At 40.2% G+C, this 23,166-nt stretch overlaps 1 protein-coding gene across 2 annotated transcripts in view; it reads left to right on the forward strand.

Moving 5' to 3' along the window:
- The window catches only part of KLHDC3 (kelch domain containing 3), a 73,060-nt gene that overhangs the window by 31,759 nt on the left and 18,135 nt on the right, over positions 1–23,166 (forward strand). For both annotated transcript variants that reach the window (XM_060754456.2, XM_067463433.1), the window contains exons 4-8: positions 4,389–4,504; positions 9,748–9,819; positions 9,993–10,206; positions 11,687–11,773; positions 17,387–17,495. In XM_060754456.2, the coding sequence (XP_060610439.2) occupies positions 4,389–4,504; positions 9,748–9,819; positions 9,993–10,206; positions 11,687–11,773; positions 17,387–17,495 (598 nt within the window). The remainder of the gene's footprint in view (positions 1–4,388; positions 4,505–9,747; positions 9,820–9,992; positions 10,207–11,686; positions 11,774–17,386; positions 17,496–23,166) is intronic.

Here is a 23,166-nt window from a genome sequence, read left to right on the forward strand (position 1 = left end):
AAACATAGACAGTTTCAAAGTGCTCAATTTGAGAATGTGTGCATTCCAGGGTTTGTTGGGTAGGTAAAGGTTTTCCCCTGACATCAAATCCAGTCGTGTCCAAATTTGGGGGGTGGTGCTCATCTCAATTTCTAAGCCAAAGAGCCGGAATTGTGCGTAGACACCTCCAAAGTCATGTGGCCAGCATGACTGCATGGAGCGCCGTTACCTTCCCGCCAGAGTGATATCTATTGATCTACTTACATTTGCATGGTTTTGAATTGCTAGTTTGGCAGAAGCTGGGGCTAACAGCGGAAGCTCACGCCGCTCCCTGGATTCGAACTTGTGACCTTTCGGTCAGCAAGTTTAGCAACATGGCACTTTAACTCACTGCGCCACGGGGGGCAGGAAAGTTAAAAATATGGTTTAGGATGCAAATAGACTAATACGGTATTGATAAAAATAGGAATGAGATGTAGATGGGGAGATGGGATCGCATGAATCAAATGAATCAAAGAGATGCTGGTGAGGAAAGATTCATTAGTAATTCAGTAGGGAGCCTTGCTGAATTACCATATTTGTAACTTTCCTACCCAAGAAACCTTGGAATTCAAACATTCTCAGATTTGCCACTTTGAAGCTGTCTGTTGTTGTCCATCTGCATTTGCAGGTTCAATATTTGAAGGTTTAAATATGGGTGTTCAGGATGTGATTAAGGCCTTTGAACTCATAAAATAGGATAAAAAGTCAAAAACTGGAAAACAGAGGAGGGAAAAGGTTTGATCTGGCAGATGGGCCAGTTAGGAAAAAGCTTAGTTGTGTGTGTGTGTGTGTAAGTATATGTGTGTGTATATATATATATAGGCAAAAAAGTATAATGGCACCAGAGAGGAAGGAAGTGAAAAGGCAGAAATTTGAATCAATATCACTTTGGTTGAGGCACCTTTGGAGAAATCCCTATTTTTGAGTTCGTTTAATTTAAAAGATATATTTTCTAATCAACGTCCTGATGTTGTTGTACTGCAGCTCCCATCAGCTCCAAGACAGCACTGCCAGTGTTGAGAGATGATGGGGTTTGTAGTCCAACAATATCTGGAGAGCCACAAATTGTCAACACTTTATCTAACTGGAACTAATTCCTTTGACGTTTTGAAAAAAACACATGGTTCAATATATTTATGTTACTATAGCGAGTAGACAGGGGCCTCCTGGTGGCACAGCAGGTTAAATTGCTGAGTTGCTGAACTTGCTGACTGAACAGTCAGCGTTTCGACTCTGGGGAGCATGGTGAAGTCCCACTATTAGCTCCAGCTTCTGCCAACCTATCAGTTTGAAAACATGTAAATGTGAGCAAATCAATAGGTACCGCTTCTGTGGGAAGGTAAAGGCACTCCGTGCAGTCATGCAAGACACATGACCTTGGAGGTGTCCATGGACAATGCCGGCTCTTTGGCTTAGAAATTGAGATGAGCACACCCCCCCCCCCCAGAGTAGGACACAACTAGACTTAATGTCAGAGGAAAACTTCACCTTTAGTTATAGCAAGCAGACATATATAGAGCCTCTGCTGTATTCATGTTTAGACATAGGACTGTTTACTCGAACATTCCCTGGAAATTAGTCATAATCAGGAAGAAGATAAGAGCCCTAATGTACAGCAAAACTGGCCATCACTGAGAGATGGAACAAAGTCTGCTATGCTTGGGCTCTCTTCCAAACCTGGTTTGTTTCTTTCAGCACATTTGCTTTCTCAGTATCTTGAAGCTCATTTCAGCTATTGATATGCACAGAATTCTGTTACGTAAGGTGTCAGCAGAAACCTGCCAAATTGGTTTTGCATTTGCAACTTATAAGTGAATAGTGGCTGAAAACTTCACGGGAGAAAGAACAAAACTCAGACACAGGAGAACTCCAGACAAGAAACAATCAGGAACAGCTAATCACCTCTCAACAAAGGATTCCCCCAGGCAGTGACAAGCCACACCTAAAAACTGTCAGGCCATCAAATGCGAATCAAGTTGGCCAATCCAAACATTCATACCTAGCTCCAACCTCTCCCACCCTGGACTTTCCACAGATATATAAACCCAATTTTCCTAGTTTCCAACAGAGTTCACAACCTCTGAGGATGCCTGCTATAGCTGCAGGCGAAACATCAGGAGGGAATGCTTCTAGAACATGGCCATACAGCCTGAAAAACCTACAACCGTTGTCCTGCAGAGTCGCCAGCAGCCTTGTGTTCCCTTGCTTGGGCAATTTTGTCCTGTCCCTGGAAAGTAAGCCACGCTGATCCTCCCACGCTAAAGGGAAAAGATAGAAGCCCTCTGGCGTGAGTCATTTCAGACTAGACAAAACCCCGAGGCTGTTCTACAGGCCATTGTCCTTTACTGCCTTGCAGATGTCATCTAGATTAGATGTCACGGCTCACTTCAGTCTCTGGTTTCATATGTTGCTCTTGGCCGAGGACTTTGGGGATAACACATGAGTAGATTTAGAAATCCAGGCATGGCAAAAATCCCAGTAGGAGCAAGGCTCACTTTCCCTTTGTGCTAATCATCTCCCTAGAGTTTATGTTGACCTTGCACTGGGCGAAAGTACAGCTCCAGGTTGCCTGCAGTGAATGGCTCTGAATGAAAGGGAGGTGGCAAGATATTGGGTGGATTTTGAACAGACCCCTCCTTTGCTACTTTATGGCATAAGCAGTTACTGTATACACTCGAGTATAAGCCGACCCGAATATAAGTCAAGGCACCTAATTTTACCACAATAAAACTGGGAAAATGTATTAACTCAAATATAAGCCAAGGGTGGGAAATGCAGCAGATACTGGTAAATTTCAAAATAAAAATCGATATCAATACAATTACATTTATTGAGCATCAGTAGGTTACATGTTTTTGACTATTTACATAAAACTGTAATTTAAGATAAGACTGTCCAACTCGGATTACTTATACTCGAGTATAAGCCTAATTTTTCAGTCCTTTTTTTAGGCTGAAAAAGTCTTTCCCGGCTTATACTCGAGTCAATGTTATTTATTATTTTACTTTGTTGTTATTATTATTACATTTATTATTTTATTGTTGTTATTTTTACATTTATTATTTTACTCTATTGTTATTGTTACATTTATTATTTTACTGTATTATTATTATTACATTCCATTATTTTACTCTATTATTATTATTATTATTATTATTATTATTATTATTTTACTCTATTTATTATTATTATCGGAGGACATGTAAGCATATTTACATTGAAGAAGGTTAGAATAATGGTTTAATCAGAGTTGGACAGTCTTATCTTGAATTACAGTTTTCTGTAAATATTCGAAAACATTTAACCTACTGATGCCTAAATTAATATAATTTTATTGGTATCTATTTTTATTTTGAAATTTACCAGTAGCTGCTGCATTTCCCACCCTCGGCTTATATTTGAGTCAATCCATTTTCCCAGTTTTTTGTAGTAAAATTAGGTGCCTCGGCTTATATTCGGGTCGGCTTATACTCCAGTATATACGGTAAATCATTCTAACCTTCAGTGTAAATGTGCTTACGTATCCTCCCAATAATAATAGAGTAAAATAATGTAATAAAAATAACAGAGTAAAAAAATAAATCTATTAATAGAGTAAAATAATACATGTGATAATAAATAGAGTAAAATAATAAATGTAATTAAAATAATAAATGTAATAATAATAACCCAGTAAAAATAATAAATAACTTTAACTCAAGTGTTAGCCAAGGGGGGCTTAAAAAGGGGTGACAAACTCAGCTTATACTGTATATACGGTAAATTGGTGGCTAGTTGTGATTACAGAATCTTCTCTTCCTCCTAAGAATTATCTGTATTGTTTTCCTGATGGTCTTCCAGAACATATGCTGCTGACTTTTGGATAATCGTACTGTCCTTCATGAAGAACATTTTTCATAGACTTGAAAAAAAAAACAATTTCACCTGCCTTTTGATATCTTTCGAAAGGTTTGCGAGCATTTCTTTCAGCTTCAGTTTGGAGTAGTTATATATGCTGGGGTGAAAATGAACCCACATGAAATGTGATGAGTGGCTATGGGGAGTTTTTCAAAATCGTGAAGCAGAGCCTAGAAACATTAAATTTTTTGAACGCACCTCTTAGACTCCCCCAGCCAACATTGCCACAGGCCTTGCTTTTGATAGCACATTCTAGGAAGTTAAATCCAAAGCTAGCTTGCAACCATCCACTAATCCATTGTCTTGACTGGAACGTTATGAAGTACCAGCTCCTTACAAGGATAGATGTGCATTGTATTTTTAGAATGATTTTTCCCTAGGGTATTCCCTTTGCTATTCATTCCTGAGCATGCCATTCTGGATCTACTAGTAACAGCTTATCTCTCTCTCTTTTATTTCTTGCCTATTAGGCACGCACAAATGGTTTACACCAAAAGTTTCTGGAATGGTTCCAGGAGCAAGGGATGGACATTCAGCTTGTGTCTTGGAGAAGAGCATGTACATTTTTGGAGGCTACGAACAACTAGTAAGCTTTTCTCTTTTGTGTTTGAGCTGCTTGGAAAAATGCTGCTTTCCATTCTTCTGTATTTGATCTCTTTCTCCCCCTACCCCTCCACCCCCATTTACCACCTTTCCCCCAAGATGTTCCTGTTCAAAGACACTAAGAGTTCTAGGTAATTCATGCTGATATTATATCAAGCTTTCATCATGGTAAGATGAACAGTTTTGCTCAACCTGAGGGTCGGGACTACTGGGGCTGTGTTGTGAGGGCGTGTCAGAGGGGTTGCAAAAGACCATCAGGAATCACAGTATTTTCTGTTGGTCATGGGAGTTCTGTGTGGCAATTTTGGCCCAATTCTATCATTGGTTGGGTTCAGAATGCTCTTTGATTGTAGGTGAACTATAAATCCCAGCAACTACAACTCCCAAATGTCAAGGTCTATTTCCCCAAGCTCCACCAGTGCTCACATTTGGGCATATTGAGTATTCATGCCAAGTTTAGTCCAGATCCATCATTGTTTGAGTCTACAGTGCTCCCTGGATGTAGGTGAGCTACAACTCCAAAACTCAAGGTCGATGCCCACCAAACCCTTCCAGTATTTTCTGTTGGTCATGGGAGTTCTGTGTCCCAAGTTTGGGTCAATTCTATCGTTGGTAGGGTTCAGGCTTTTTAATTGTAGGTGAACTATAAATCCCAGCAACTACAACTCCCAAATGACAAAATCAACCCCACTAGTATACCAATTTGGGCATATCAGGTATTTGTGCCAAATTTGATCCCGTGAATGAAAACACATCCTGCATATCAGATATTTACATTGTAATTCATAACAGTAGCAAAATGACAATTATGAAGTATCAACATAGACAATTTTATGGTTGGGGGTCACCACAACGTGAGGAACTGGATTAAGGCATCACGGCATTAGGAAGGTTGAGAAAAACTGATGTAGAATCAGAGCTGGAAAACACCACAAGTCCAACCCCCTGCCATGCAGCATTACACAATCAAAGCACCCCCCACAGATGGCCATTCCAGCCTCTTAAAATATCATTAGAGAAGCAGATTCCACCATACTTGGAGGCAGCATATTCCACTGTGTAAGAGCTCTCATTATTAGGAAGTTGTTTGTAATGTTTAAGTTCAATCTCTTTTCTTGTAAGTTCCATCAAAATCAGAGGAAGATAACACACATGGGCTGATTTAAATAGCTGATACCGTTGTTCCTCTTCCACCTTCATGATGATGAAATTGTCAGCAAGGCAAGTAAGGAATTTGTTGGACCTGATTTTTGTGGCAGAGTTTTCCTTCCAACAAAGATTAGGATAGTTGAAACCTCTCAGTACTGCTAAATCTCTCCTCTCTAAATGGACTATTTTCCCTAGCTGCTTATTCCAAGTCCGTCCCCCCTCTCACTGTTGGATTCTTGCATTATGCACCCACTCAGAGTATTATCTCCAGGACTTGAACTCCTGTCCTCAAGAATAATGTCTTCCTCCTTCACATAGCTCAGTTTATATTTATGAAACTCTTAGCAGTTAGGTACAACCCATTACTTGCAAGTCCATCCTGGTGAAACAAGCACATTCTCCTCTATCAGGGCACCCCTGGACCAGCAACAAGGATGATCACCATCTGGACTCAGCCTGCATCAAGGTCCAACATTAGGCTGAGATAATAAAGATTTTTATACCTTGCCAAATCAGAAAAGGCTACGTGCCACTCAGAACAAAGTCCTAATTAATCACACCTGTTTTCCATCAGCCAGCTGGACTAAGGTATCTTTCCTCATTCCAAGGCCCTACCGTCCCAATTAGTTCTTAACAATGAAAGTACGCAGATGAAAAAAACCCTTCCCTTAAAGGAGACTTAATTCCTTTAGGGCAGTGTTCTTTTTTCTTTTTTTTTTTATTATTGTTAAAACTGTTTATTTTGATTATGGTACATAACAGAAAAGCAACCCATGGCAAATCAGATATAATCAGGTACCAAAATTTTTGACGTGTACATGCCTCTCTACCTTATTCAATCAAACAGTTAATTTTGCCGTTAAGTAGGGCAGTGTTCTTAACCGTCCTAATGCTGCGACCCCTTAATACAGTTCCTCATGTTGTGGTGACCCCCCAACCATAAAATTATTTTCATTGCTATTGGCATTTTGCTACTGTTATTAATCGTAATGTAAATATCTGAAATGCAGGATGTATTTTCATTCACTGGACCAAATTTGGCATAAATACGCCCAAATTTGAATATTGGTGGGGTTGGGTGGGGGATTGATTTTGTCATTTGGGAGTTGTAGTTTCTGGGATTTATAGTTAACCTACAATCAAAGAGCAATGATGGATCTGGAGCAAACTTGGCACGAATCCTCAATATGCCCAAATGTGAACACTAGTGGAGTTTGGGGGAAAATAGACCTTGACATTTGGGAGTTGTAGTTGCTGGGATTCATAGTTCACCTACAATCAAAGAGCATTCTGAACTTCCCACACAGAACCCTCATGCCTTGAAGGGACTCTCTGGCGCGAGCCTCCCTACCACCTCACACACTCTCCCTCACCCGCATATGTGCATCATGCTGCCATATGCCAAACACACCTGCTGTCCCCTCCCTGCTTGGAGTATCACAGCCTTCTGTTTCCAAAAAGGAAGAGAAGGACAGGCAGAGAGATCTTCAGCCTTCTCTGCCAAAGGGATTCCTAAGACTATCAGAAATATGTTTTCTGATGGTCTTTTGCGACCCCTCTGAAACCCCTTTGTGATTCCCCTTAGGGGTCCTGACCCCCCAGGTTGAGAAATGCTGATTTCAGGCTTTTCAGGGAGCATAGACAGAGAAGAAGCAATGAGCATAGGAAAATGGAACAACTGCGCACACCACGTGGCTTGCCTCCTTGAGATAACAATGGTTTTTCACAAATCTCCCTTCCATATGCAGTGCCTTGCAGTGTCATTGGTTCCCACATGGGCCAAAAGTAAGAGGTAACAATCTCTGTTTTGTTAATCTCTCTGTTACATCATGAATCTTTGCCCCAGGATGATAGCACAGCACGCGAAATCTCCTGTCAGGCCCACCAGCCACTGCTTCTGTTCCCCTCAATACGGAGTCCCTTACCACTACAATAAGTCTTTCAAACTTGAGACCTGTGTCTGAAAGTATAGACATATTTTAGAGTTCAGTGCTTCTAATATTTCTTTGTTCACCTCAGCAAATTGTTGTGCCAGTGCGTATGTTGGCCTGTTAACATTTCAAGCATCATTGCTTTTATTGTCAAGCTTGTTGGCCAGTGGTGTCTCTCCTGTCATCCGTGCTGTACAAATATTAGGTTACAATTGTAGGTATACATTATTGTGTCATAAACTTCTAAAGAGTTGATTTGTATCAAGAGGATAAATGGATGTTAATTCACACATAAAAACAGTCCTCAAAGGAGATGTTAAAGGTAAAGTACTTCAGTAGCGTGTAATGTCAGATGATTATCCAATATTTTCTTAACTGCGACCAGAAAGAGATTTCACAGTATTCTGAGCAATCCTAATGTCATTTTTAACATGTACAGAATGGGTTGCTGTATGGCCTTGTTCCAGAAGATTCTCTCCCAACGTTTCACCCACATCTATGGCAGGCATCCTCAGAGGTTCTGATGTCTGTTGGAAACTAGGTAAGTGAGGTTTATCTATCTGTGAAATGCCCAGAGTGGGAGAAATAACTCTTGTCTGCTTGAGGCAAGTGTGAATGTTGCAATTGGCCACTTTGATTAGCATTTAATGGCCTTGCAGCTTCAAAGCCTGGCTAGTTGCTGCCTGGGGGAATCCTTTGTTGGGAAGTGTTAGCTGGCCCTGATTGATTCTTGTCTAGAATTCCCCTGTTTTTTTAGTGTTGCTCTTTATTTACTGTCCTGATTTTAGAGTTCTTTTTAGTTCTGGTACCCAGATTTTGTTTTAGGTGGTTAGTATCTATAAGAATCAGATAGGGCCAGCTTACTCTTCCCAAAAAAGGATCCTTCCAGACAGCAACCAGCCAGGCTTTGAAGCTGCAAGGCCATTAAATGCAAATCAAGGTGGCTATGAAAATGAACAATATCTGGATACCAGTATAAAAAAAACTAAAATCATAAAGAACAAAACAGTAATTCCAGACATGAAACAATCAGGGCCCGTTAATAGCTCCCAGCAAAGGATTCCCCCAGGCAGGAAGCAGCCAGGCTTTGAAGCTGCAAGGCCATTCAATGCTAATCAAGCTGGCCAATTGCAATATTCACACTTGCCTCAACAGACAAGAGTTCTTTCTCTCACTCTGGGCATTATTCCACAGATATATAAACCTCACTTGCCTAGTTTCCAACAGACCCCTCAACCTCTGAGGATGCCATAGATGTGGGCAAAACGTCAGGAGGGAATGCTTCTGGAACATGGCCATATAACCCGGAAAACTCACAGCAACCAAGTGATTTTGGCCATGAAAGCCTTTGACAACACATCTGTTTTGCCATTGGGGAACTGAGTCACTTGAAACCATCAATGTCCAAAGGCCTTCACTTGTTTTTCAATGACAGCATCATGTGCTGGATGAGACCATTTTCAGTTCATCTATGACACTGATTAATGTCAGGGAGGCAGGATGCTGAAGCGAAATAGGATATGGTTGGAGGATTAGTGGAACAAAGCGCAAATATTCATTCATCTCTGACTTTCTCTTTGATAGATCCATATTCAACAGATCTAGCCAAATTGTATATTTTACAGGTTGCTGCTAATTGATTATTCCTCTCAGAATATTTTGCTTCAGGCTCCTCCGTTCTTACTTACTGACATTTAACAACTCTTGCTGAGGTTAATGAAGGTAACTTACACTCAGCGCCTATTTGAAAAAGGAAAAAAGCCAGGCACTCAGAAGGAGTGGTTATTGCTGCAAATGATGACTTTAATCTCATTGCTTCGTTTTTGTGTCTATAAAACGATGTTTTATGATGGCAGGTAACTATAGCAAAACCCGCAGGGCTCATAATTTTGTATTCGGTGTCTAGTTTGAATCGTGTGTACTGCGATGAGGAAGTATTATTGAACAGCTGCTTTGCTTTCTGAAACACATCGTTCAGTTCCCTAAATATATATTATTTCCATTTGGAAATCCTGCAGAATTAAATTTTATAGAGTTTACACCTCTGGAGAGCAAGTTAGCCGAGGTCTCCTTCAGGAACTCTAGATTCAATTAGCCTTCCTACTTTTGGCTTATCTGTTCGCTTAATAATTCCTCTTTCTTACAGGCTGATTGCTTTTCAAATGATATTCACAAACTGGATAGCAGCAGCATGGTGTGGAGTCTGATCTGCACAAAGGTCAGTTGCACAAAGGTATCGGTGTGCGTGTATTTCTGTCCGGCGTGTGCCCTTGTTTCCTATTTAACGATTGTCTGCCTTGGTTTGAAGCCAAGCAGACCTTGAACACCCTTACTCTTAAAATAGCTTCCATTCCCTGAATGGACTGACTTAACTAGAGTTTCCTATTCCAGGGCACACCGGCTCGCTGGAGAGACTTCCACTCGGCCACTATAATTGGGACAAAGATGTATGTGTTTGGGGGAAGAGCAGATCGCTTTGGGCCATTCCACTCCAACAATGAGATCTACTGTAACCGAATCAAAGTCTTTGACACAGACACAAACTCTTGGCTGGACTCCCCTCCTACTCCCCTTCTCCCCGAAGGCAGAAGGAGCCATTCAGCATGTAAGCCAGCATAACACTTCACAGAGCACGAAAGGTTTGGGGTCTGAATCGGGCAGGATTCTTCCAAAGGTCATCCATTGCCCTGCTTTCTTGGAGAAAGCAGGCAGCACTGAGCTGAGATTTGGCAAATGTGGTTCGCTTGTGTCTCTTTTTCCATGTGCTTTTCCATTTCTACTAAAAACTTCCATGAGGGAGTTATCAAAAGATCTATTATGGGAAAATGTGGTGAGGAGAAAGGATGGGGAACAAGAACTACAAGTCAGTTGTTGATTGCCTTCTCCCCATCATCAGCTTGGGATGGATCTTGTTGACAGACCTTGGTTTGCTTTGAATCCAGAAGTAGCTCCAATCTTTTCTTCCAAGTCGAGTAATTAGTCTCCTTTTCTGTGAGTTTTGGAAGGTTCAGGAAGAACTCTTGCCTCCTTTCCATTCTTTGCATCATTCCAAAAATAAAAAAAACATCCAAAAACCTTTTTAAAGAAGGCTCTCTGCTCTTTTCAGCCTTCCTATTTCTCTTTCAAGCTCTTTCTTTCAGCACACATAGTGTAGGCACACAGATTGGGCACTTAGACTGGGCCCGAAAAACCCTTTTGTTAGGGAAAACTGCACTAAAATAAAGCAAAGCATCCAAAAACAAACAGGATACAAAAGTTGAGCATCCACTCATTAGCGAGCAAAGCCTGACATGTTGTGTGATGTGGCTGTAAAAAATTCAGAACTTAGGAGTCCAATCTTAAAAATCATAAAAGGTTTATTTACATTAATAAGAAATAAGCGTGGATGAGCTCCCTCTGTCAGCTCCGGCTCCCCATGCAGGGACATGAATCTTCCCACAAGGATGTTAAAATATCAAAATATCCAGGCGTCTCCTGGCAACATCCTTGCAGACGTCCAATTCTCTCACACCAGAAGCGACTTGCAGTTTCTCAAGTTGCTCCTGATACAAAGAAAAACCCCGTATTTCTTAATAATCAAGAACTGGGTCTGAGCTACTCTAACACCCATCTCTTCTAAGGTTTCAAAGAGAGGGACAAACCACTAATCACTACATCTCTCCTGACACACAAGCAGAGAGAGATCTCAAAGCACACAACACATCCTCTCCATACTAAAGTGTAAGAAAGTAAAAGTCATATTCGAAAAGGCTTACAGTAGAAAAGCATCCATTTTGAACTATCAGAATGAGAGCAGAGACAGAGAGGAGAGAAGAAATAGATATATTCCCAAATGTCATACAGGAGACACGGGGGAAAGGAAACCCTTAGTCTATTCAAAGGTAACTAAACTGTTCCTCATTGAGGAGCTGAGACCTGGGCAGTGGGGGTTGAATCCCAACACTGTTCTCCTTTTTCTGAAATGGTTTATAATGTGAAGCTAGTGAATAGTATCCATTCTGAAGGTGGGATACTCTTATTCAGTAAAAACCAACATCTCACTGAACTACATTTTGGATAATCTGACATGTTTCTCTTTCCTATAGTTGGCTACAATGGAGAACTGTATATATTTGGTGGCTACAATGCACGTCTGAACAGACATTTCCATGACCTTTGGAAATTTGACCCAGGTATATATGCTGAAACACCTTTTTATCACTTATTTTTCTATAATCTCAGAGGGCCCTTCCAGACAGACCCTATATCCCATGATCTGATCCCAGGTTTTCTGTTTATCCCAGATTATCTGGCAGTGTGGACTCATATAATCCAGTTTAAAGCAGAAAAACTGGGATCAAATCCTGGGATACAGGGCCTATCTGGAAGAGCCCTAAGAATCTCTATTCAGAGCTGCGGTTATGTGCTGAATATCTTTCACTTAGGTCACAAAAATACTCGGAGAGCTTCTACTGGAGAGGTCATATGGAGGACCAATTTGCATGTTTAGCTGCAGTTGTAATTTGCCATTATGCTTTGAGGCTCAGTCCACAAAAGGTCATTTTCTGCTGCCAAGAAGTCGTCAACATAAATAGTGGATTCTCAGAAAGTTCTAGGAATTCTTGCAGTTGCCTGGAGCATGGATCAGAAGTTGTGCAATGAATTCAGGTTGCCTTGACAGGTTGCAGCCTAGGGCTTCATGAATTTATAGGTTGTCACTGTGGGTTCTTATAGATTCTGCCTCTGATAACAGCAATATTATAGCCTGGCTTGGGAGCATGTGGTATCTGTAGAGTCACAGAGTTGACCATACAGCCGCCCAGAGCTGATTTATGGTTTGTTCCTTTGATGGATCAGATCACTCTTAAATGATAGTGTAACTGTATGGATGTTAACTGATTGCTTGAGGAGGAAATGTGTACAGAATTCTAGACTTATTCAGCAACAGCTGCAAAATCGGTATTGCAGCCATTTACTGTATGCATTTAAGCCAACATGAATATAAGCCAAGGCACCTAATTTTACCACAAAAAATGGGGAAACCTATTGACTTGAGTGTAAACCGAGGGTAGGAAATGCAACAGCTACTGGGAAATTTCAAAATAATAATTGATACCAATAAAATTACATTAGTAGGTTAAATCTTTTTGAATATTTACATAAAATTGTAATTTAAGATAAGACCGCCCAACGCTGATTAAACCATTATTCTAATCTTCTTCAATGTAAATGTGCTTACGTAGCCTTCCAATAATAATAGACAGTAAAATAATAGAAATGTAATAAAAATAATAATAGAGTAAAATAATAAATGTAATAATAATAATAAACCCTTCTGACTGACCCCCAAACTCCTCTTTTATTCTGCACTTTCAACTTTAATCAATCTACAGCTATATCCTTACATACTTACTATTAACTAAAGTTTCTGCTATTTTATTACAATCATGTACTTAAAAAAAAACTAAATAAATATTATTTTAAAAATAATAATAAATATGGAAAATGAACACATCAAACTACTCTGGGACTTCTGAATTCAGACAGATAGAGTTTTGGAGCACAATACTCCTGACTTCACAATCACATTAAAAAACGAAGTATGGATCATTGATGTTGCAATCCCAGGTGACAGCAGGATTGAAGAGAAACAACTGGAAAAGCTGACATGATATGAGGATTTAAAGAGCAAACTGCAAAGACTCTGGCACAAGCCAGTAAAGGTGGTCCCAGTGGTGATCAGCAAACTGGGTGCAGTGCCTAAAGACCTTGGCCTGCACTTAAACACAATCAGCACTGACAAGATTACCATCTGACAGCTGCAAAAGGCCACCTTAGTGGGATCTGCACACTTTATTTGCCGATACATCACACAGTCCTAGGTACTTGGGAAGTGTCCGATGTGTGATCCAATACAACAGCCAGCAGTGTGATCTTGTTTGCTGTGGATTTATCTTGTTGTGTTTCAAATAATAGAGTAAAATAATAAATGTAATAATAATAATAATAATAAATAAATAATAATAGAGTAAAATAATAAATGCAGTAATAATAGAGTAAAATAATAAACGTAATAAAAATATTAGAGTAAAATAATGTAAATGTAATAAGAATAAGAATAATAGAGTAAAATAATAAATGTAATACAAATAATAATAATAGAGTAAAATAATAAATAACTTTCACTCAAATATAAGCTGAGGGGGGCTTTTTCAGCCTTTAAAAGGGCTAAAAATGTAGCTTATACTCAAATATATACGGTAATTTTATGCAGGAATAACCAGTTCATTTAGGTACCCATCCAATCCTTCCACTTTCTTTAGAACCTTCAATACAGCTTACAGTGATTACTTATAGCAGTAAAACTAACTCTCAAAAATATAAAATCCACTTTAAAATAATTGTTTTTGTTCTCTTGGCTACAGTGAGCTATTAGAGGCCCAGGGAAATAAAATAATTTCACTTGGTGTGCCCAGGCTGACACAATCATTTCCTGGCAGATCTTACTGGGAAGACATTGACAGACTGGGGCACCATGACATGTTGGATAAATGATCTAGGAACTGTACTCCGAAAGATGAATTTATCAGGCTCTCTCAACATTTTCTTGGTTAGAGCCCTTTGAAGTAGGTTGACGACAATTACTTGAGTGGGTTTTCCATCCTCTTAATGTAAAAACGTAAGAAGAAAACACACCAGCGCCTGATTCATGCTGAAGTCTTTCTAGTCCACAACTCTCTTACTAACAATGACTATCCAGATGCCACTAGGAATCCCATATATAGGACCTGAAGGCAACTGTCCTCCCTTTTCTTTCTCTTCATAGAGTTGGAAGAGACCACAAGGACCATCCAGGCTAACCTCAGCCGTGCAGGAATACACAATCAAAGCCATCCCCACAGATGGCCATCCACTCTCAGTTCTAAATCCTCCAGAAATGGCAACTACATCACACTCCAAGGCAGCATATTCCCTTGTTCCTCACAGCATTCAGAAAACACTGCATCTGATGCTGGAAATTTAATATCTATTAATCATTTCTATTAACAGTGAGGTCAGGTAGTGAATGCCAGTTATTATAGCATGGCCACTAGCGAAAACTGGTGGCACAGGAGACCCAAGATTCAATTAAATATTGCAAATCCTGGTGAGGAAGGAGGAATGTGGAATGGAGTTGGGAACAAAATGTGTCTAAAGGAGGAATAGCTTGATCATTAACCACAAAATGTTGCATGTTGCCAGAATGAGGGGTGGTGGTAGAAATACACATGTTGGATGGAATATTTGGAGCGAACACCATGCACTATCATGGTGTTCATTACATAACTATGTATATACATTACATAACTATGCATATGTATATATCTATATACATAAAAATGTAATTTGTTTGTGAGATTAACATAACTCAAAAACCACTGGATGAATTGACACCAAATTTGGACACAATACACCTATCAGGCCAACAAGTGACCATTTATATAAATAAAAATGCAATGTTAGTTTATGGGATTAACGTAACTAAAAAACCACTCAACGAATTCAAATTAAATTTGGACACAATACACCTATGAGGCCAATGAGTGACCATCACTCATAAAAACACTAAAAAACACAGCAGAAGAGGTTAAAAAATCCAAAAAATAAAAAAATACATTACAGTGCATGTGCAAAATCACATATATATATGCAAACACATATATTCACATATACACAAATATATAAACACACTTATATACGCATACACATGCACAAAACACATATATACAGACCGGGCCACAGCAACGAGTGGCAGGGGACGGCTAGTCACTCATAGAAGCACTGGAAAACACAGCAAAAGAGACTTAAAAAGCCAAAAAACAAAAATACATTACAACACATGCGCAAAACCACATATATACACAAACACACATATATATATACACATACAAAACACATATACACAGACTGGGCCACAGCAACGCGTGATAGGGGATGGCTAGTGTGTGTGTGTGTGTGTGTGTGTGTATATATATATGTGTGTGTGTGTGTGTATACACACACATACATACACGTATGTATATATGTATACGTCCCCTGCCATGTGTTGCTGTGGCCCATTATTGTACATTTGTCACTTCTCTGTCTCCCCTATATAATAACGTAACAGCAGCCCTTCTCTGGATACAGATGTTGTGGAATTGCCCAATCCTAATTCATGTAGACATTAATCCACTAATGAAGACAAAAGCCCCTACAGAATCTTTTTTAAACAGATCCCATGTGATCATTAATACATAGATGCTTTGCCATTCATGAAATTGGTTTGGTTTCTAAGGTTGCAGTTGGCATACTTGGTGGATAGTGAGTTCCTTATATTAATAGGATGTCTTGTAGTGCAGACCTGTCTATTAGTTTGCCCTGAACTTGCTGCTGTTCCATTCCAATACTATCTGAGAGGAAAGCCTTTAAGATTTTCTCTTTCCACATTATGTTATGACATTCCTGGTGAGGGATTCTCATTATATGCATCAGGGAGCATGGGCATCTATGCCACTGTTTTCCTTCTACTTTTACACTCAATTTGCCCATTTCCTCCTGCAGGAGTAGAGGACTTTTCTCTAACTTCTGAATTTTGTAGAATTACCAACAGATGGCACTATGTCTGCATGTAGGCTTCCAAAGAATAAGCACAATTCTGCAGAATCTTTTTTGTCTATTCTTTATTTCTGAATCCCACAATTATCACCTCCTCTTTTGCGTTCCAATGCAATTACTTTTTTTTCAAGGATCGTTATGTAACAGGGATCTATGTTTAATGAACCCAGAACTAAATCAGTTGCAAACTTTAAATTCTGGTCTCCCTGGGCTTCCAAGGGAATTTTGAAGAGTTCCTTTTTTTACTTGGGAAGATATAATGTAGTGTTCTGTTTCTTCTGTGGTGTGAAAGGTATAAAAAAATCCCTTTTTTAAATGGTTGAGATGTTACACTTGTTTCCTGCCTATTAATAGTTAAAAGTTTTACATCAATTACTTTGCTGTATTGGAGCCCCCGGTGGTGCAGTGGTTTAAACTGCTGACCTGCTGAACTTGTTGACTGAAAGGTCATTGGTTCAAATCCGGGGAGCAGGATGACCCCCTGCTGTTAGCCCCAGCTTCTGCCAACCTAACAGTTTGAAAACATGCAAATGTGAGTAGATCAAAAGGTACTGCTCCAGCAGGAAGGTAACGGCGCTCCATGCAGTCATGCCGGACATATGACCTTGGAGGTGTCTATGGATAACGCTGGCTCTTCGTCTTAGAGATGGAGATGAGCACCAACTGGATTTAATGTCAGGGGAAAACCTTTACCTTTACCTATTGGTAAAAAAAAGAATATATAGCCTTATCAGAGGTCTAAGTAAACTGTTCATGTGTTTCTGTCTTTGCCAACAATATATCTAGTCCAGTGGGAATGACATGTCTAAGAGCAACAAAGCATTTTTGTTGGTGGGTGGAACTTATGACCCTCTGAGCACCCTTAAATCCTTGTGGGATGTTGAGTACATAAGCATTAATCCTTCCTCACACAGAAGGGGGTGATATCCTACATTTGTACCTGTAAAATAAAAATGGACAGATAAAACACCTGGAGCACAGTATTTTCAAGGTACTCTCCCTTTTCTTGTGAGTGAGAAGTGAGTAAACAGAGGTCAAGGAGGAATTGAGGGGTTGCTTCTCTGGATTAGGTTTGTAATCTTCCTGCTATTTGAACTTGTACTTACGGCTTGCCTGTACCACAGTTGCTTGAGATATTCAGCTTTCATCGTTCTGTGTGTTTTCTTCAGTTTCTGTTACCTGGAAGAAAATTGATCCCAAAGGGAAAGGGCCATGTCCTCGCCGCAGGCAGTGCTGTTGTAGAGTCGGGGACAAGATCATCCTTTTTGGAGGCACCAGGTGAGTGTTGTATCATCCCATTGGCTTTGGTAAACATTCTTCTTTTGGAAAATTCTTAAGCAGTAGCAGTGCTCCTTTCAGAGCACTGGTTCCCAACCTGTGGTCCGCGAACTACCAGTGGTCCGCAAGAACTAAAATATGATCCGCGGTCTCACTGTTACTACACCATCGCAACAAGAGCGAGTGGTCTCGCAAAACCCTCTTATAGTGCCAAGGCTTCTCCCATTTCTGCAATATCTTCACAGAAGAAGAGAGAGCATCTTTAAAACTGTTATTAAGAGGCTACATATATTTTCCCTTAAAATTTGACAATGGGGCCCAAACATTTTGAAGTTCAAGTAATCGGATCTTCTCTTTGATCTCAAATGTAGTAAAGTAATTTGCAGCCACAAAAACCAGCTTTTTCAGTGACTGTATCTAAATTGTGAAATTTCTTGTTTCATCGGCCAGATTGTTTGGCAAAGACTTCGCTTAGACTGGTGCTTTTGCCAATACTTTATTTGTAGCATCTCTATGTCTTTAGACCAGTGGTTCCCAATCTGTGGCACCTGAAAGCAGGGGTGCCTTGGTGTCTGTTTTTAGGCCTGTTCCTAGGGTTATTTGGGGTGCTGATTCAGAAAATTGCATTGGATAGACCACATCAGCTATAGATGATTAAATATGGTTTTCCATGGGAAAGATGGCAACTACTGGATGGCATATGTTCTATATCAGAAACTAGAGCTGATGTGGTCTGTCCAATGCAGTTTTCTGAATCAGCACCCCAAATATTCAAACTGAATCTAAAGTTGACCAAAAACTCATTTGTAACCCTTTTGGTACTAATGTTGGAGAGTCGTGCCTGGTCAAAGTGGTCCCTGGATAAAGCGATCCCTAGTCAAGTTGGCCCTGGTCAAGTAGTCCCTGGACAAAGTGGGCCCTGGTCAAAGTGGTCCCTGGTCAAGTGGTCCCTGGACAAAGTGATCCCTGGTCAAGTGGTCCTTCGACAGAGTGTTCCCTGGTCAAAGTGATTCCTGGTCAAGTGGTCCCTGGACAAAAAAAGGTTGGGAAGTACTGTTTTAGAGTGCCAAGAACAAGCCTGAATGTAGACATACCACTGACCTTTGTAAAAGCTGTCTTCTGTATCTCCAGTGTATAAGACTAAATCTGAGACCTCTGGTCTCTCTTGCAAGCCAAACTCCATAGCTATTATTTAGCTACTTTATTCTAAACCAGTCTTCCACAACCCGATGTCCTCCAAATTTCTGAACGACATCCTTTGGGCATTCTTTCCGGGGATTTTGTAGGGAATTGTAGACTAAAGTAACTGGAGAGCAGCAGATTCTGGAAAGCCCTCCTAAACCATTCCTTGATGTTGCAGGGTTGACCCACTAAGCCACTTGCAGCAATCAATACTTTATGAAATGTGGTTGTTCATGTATGGTACCTATGGTGCCTGGTGGATAATACTTATGTTTTAGTTTACTAAGTATTGTTTTGTTTTATTTTCTCATCACATTGCTTAATTCTTTATTGTAAGCTCACTGTTATTACTGTTGCTATATTGTGTATTATTTTGATGTTTGTACTCATCTGAGGTATTGAATGCTTGCCTTTTTTGTATGTGTAAACCACCGCGAGTCCCTTTAGGGAACGAGGGCAGTCTAGAAATACAGATTTATTATTATTATTAATGCTGAAATCTCAGTGATGCTGCTGAAGAAATAAATCATCATCCACATATTCACAGAGTAGTGCGGGCCACTCACCCTTTGCCCACACTACTGTGTAAATATGTGGAATGTGATGCAAGCCAGGGTAGGAAACTGCAATGGGGCAAGGACCTTCCTTCCACCACCCCTGAACCTCAGACCCACTGTAGGCTGTTATGTCCCTTTCTGACAAAAGAGTTCAAATGGTGAAAGGGCTTGTTTTTTATGGCTTTTGGAGATTCAGCTTTGAATGTGTGTATATACGTATGAGAGAGAGAAAAAGAGAGAGAATGGGGGAAACGGAAAGAGCCCCGGTTTGTGGGCACTACATGCCACATTGTTTTTCATACTATGGCCTTAGCTCAGTACTATCGCAGATGTCTTCCTAAAAATGGACTGCAGTTCTACATAAAAAAGCAAGAAGCAAAATGCAGCACAACATAAAGAAGTCAGAAGGTTGTCCCCTCCTTCCCACATGCTGTTTCTGTAGTTCTTTTTTAGTCCTTGGTTTAGAAAGATGCAGTGGGGTTAAGTAGAAGCACATGGCAAACCTTGTTCCAAGTCTCTGGTTCTGATTGATCACTCATTAGACTATTTTCATTTGGCCTTGAATCTTACTCTTTGGGTAATGTCACTTTTGGAAAAAATGAGAAAATCGTGCAGGAATCCTTCTTAGCACAAATGTGCCAAGAAGATAAAGGTATGCATGGAAAGGAAGCCATTGTTCCTCTGTTTTTTAAAAACTGCTTGGGCTCCAGGGTGTTCATATATAACATAAACATTGGAATCTGTATCCTTTGAATGGGACAATATCTATTTCCTGTGTTGACATTTTTCTCCTTTTGGTGAATGTTACTGCCTGCCTGGGGCTTTCTGCATAATGTGTAGAACATCCTCCATCCACACTCCATCCTTTCAAAGACATCCCCTGAGTCTCGTCCAACAGTTGTTTGATGTTCCATCCCACAGGAGATGGAGGTGGGCGTGTGATGAGTACAATGTTTTACATACAGATACACAGGCTTTTTGTCTTTTAAAAGTCCTGGTAAGATATATCTTCCAAAGCAGGAGTAAGTGGAGAACACCCATTTCAACTTTCAGGCAAGTAGTCCAACTTTTCCAGGGATGGAAATCATATCGCCATCCATTGTTGTTGGAGAGTAATTCCAAGAATTCCTCATCATTGTTTGTACTGGCTATGGCTGCCAGAATGTGCAGTCCAACAACTGAAAGGGTACAGAATTCCTATCCCAAAACTATACAGTTATTTTGGCTTACCGTTATTAATGACTTAGATGAAGGGTTAGAAGGCATGATCATCAAATTTGCAGGTGACACCAAATTGGGAGGGATAGCTAATGCCTCAGAAGACAGGAGCAGAATTCAAAATGATCTTAACAGATTAGAGAGATGGGCCAAAACTAGTTCAACAGTGACAAATGCAAGATCCTCCACTTAGGCAGAAAAAATGAAATGCAAAGATACAGAATGGGGACGCATGGCTCGACAGTAGTACATGTGAAAAAGATCTTGGAGTCCTCGTGGACAGCAAGTTAAACATGAGCCAACTATGTCATGCGGCAGCAAAAAAAGCCAATGAGATTTTGGCCTTCATAAATATGAGATAGTGTCTAGATCCAAGGAAGTCATTCTACCCCTGTATTCTGCCAAGGTCAGACCACACCTGGAATCATACTGTGTCCAATTCTGGGCACCGCAATTGAAGGTAGATGTTGACAAGCTGGAATGTGTCCAGAGGAGGGCGACTTAAATAATCAAGAGTCTGGAGAACAAACCTTATGAGGAGCGGCTTAAAGAGCTGGGCATGTTTAGCTTGAAGATGAGAAAGCTGAGAGGAGACATGATGGCCATATATAAAGATGTGAGGGAAGTCATAGGGAGGAGGGAGCAAGCTTGTTTTCTGCTTCCCTGGAGACTAGGACACGAAACAATGGCTTCAAACTACAGGAAAGAAGATTCTACCTGAACATGAGGAAGAACTTCCTAATGGTGAGAGCTGTTCAGAAAGAGCTGGAACTTTCTGCCCTGAAGTGTGGTGAAGGCTCCTCCTTTGGAGGCTTTTAAGCAGAGGCTGGATGGCCATCTGTCAGGGGTGCTTTGAATGTGATTTCCCTGCTTCTTGGCAGGGGGTTGGACTGGATGGCCCACGAGGCCTCCTCCAACTCTACGATTTAATGAACACCTGCAAAGGAAATAGTACACCAAAGGTAATAGCTCTTGTGCATCACCATTCACTGTTATTGTGTTCTTTTTAACATCATATAAAACAGCCAGTGGATAGGGTTGTTGTAGGTTTCAGACCCCACAACCTCTGAGGATGCCTGCCATAGGTGCAGGCGAAATGTCAGGAGAGAATGCCTCTAGAACATGGCCATATAGCCTGAAAAAACCTACAACAACCCAGTGATTCCGGCTATGAAAGCCTTCGACAATACAGCCAGTGGATACTTCTGACTCACCTCTCCCCACCCAAAAAATGAATACAATTCCTGTGAAAGATTGTAATGTAGGTGAGTTAAAGAAATTGTGTGAACCCAATTTCCTCATTTGCAAAACAATTGCACATTTGTTGCACTCTGAACAGTCCAGAAAGAAACACAGACAGGAAACCATTTGGGACTCATGACTCTGACAATAGCTACAAAGCTGCAAATTCTAGATGAGTGATGGCATTACCTTTGTCTTTGTAACAAAGTTAGTTTTAATTGAGCTGAGTCTTAACTGTAAGAGTTGTCAAACATAGGCAGTGTTTTGAGCAGGATGGAGGTCAGCTGGAAGTGGTCAAGATATATACCAGCTGTCAAAACCCAGGAAGTATGTGAGTGTAGTGGAATCTTTGCCATCTGAGATTTTTCCGATGATGGTGAACATACTAATGCATGTAAGCTGGTGACTTGATTATAAATTACATTATTTTCTTACCTGTTTATTTTGAAAGTTTTAAGATATGTTAAACAGCCTAGTACACAAAAAATAAGAATAGCAGAAATGAGATCCGACTAAAGCAACTCTCAGAATGTCTTAGCCAGTAGCAGTTTGCTACCAAATATTGTGCCAATATGGACAATTCTTACAGTCGTCACCATTTATTAATTCATATTAATAATTAGCAGGGAACTGTGGCTTAATGGGATGTAGAATCTCATCACCAAAGTCAGCATGCAACAGCAGAAGGGAGGAGAAAAAGGAGTGGATGGCTTAGTCATAAGAACAGAGATACTGTCTTGCCTAGTTCACAGTTTGCAAACCAAGAAAAATACATAGGATATAGGATTCTGAGTGTTGGTGAGGATACAGTAGTCCTTTGAATAGGAGACACTTGGGAGTCAATGTATGAAAAGACATCAACAAATGTTTTATGTGTTGTTGAAGGCTTTCATGGTTGGAATCCTTGGGTTGCTGTAAGTTTTCTGAGCTGTATGGCCATGTTCCAGAAGCATTCTCTCCTGATGTTTCGCCCACAGCATATTATTTGAGAACACAGAAATGTCAGACCACTCTTAATAACTTACCGGTTATTAAGACAGAAAGGACAAAACAATGAAAATGAACAAAATCTGGCTGCCAGTATTAAAAAATTATAAAATCAGGACAGTAAATAAAGAGCAACACTCAGAAAACAAAGGAATTCCAAACATGAAACAATCACGGGCAGTTAACATTTATTTACTTACTTACTTACTTACAGTATTTTTGTACCGCTTTTCTTACCCCTGGGATACTCAAAGCGGTTTACACAGAAATAGTGGTAAAATTTAATGTCTTACTAACATACATCAAATTACAATCAACACCATAACAAAGTATAAAATCAATGGCTCTTCCCAACAAAGGATTCCCCCAGGCAGGAAGCAGCCAGACTTTGAAGCTGCAAGGCCATTCAATGCTTATCAAGCTAACCAATTGCAACATTCACACTTGCCTCAAACAGACAAGAGTTCTTTCTCCCACCCTGGACA

The sequence above is a fragment of the Anolis sagrei genome, chromosome 1 (assembly GCF_037176765.1).
Source record: "Anolis sagrei isolate rAnoSag1 chromosome 1, rAnoSag1.mat, whole genome shotgun sequence".
Classification (NCBI taxonomy): Eukaryota; Metazoa; Chordata; class Lepidosauria; order Squamata; family Dactyloidae; genus Anolis; species Anolis sagrei.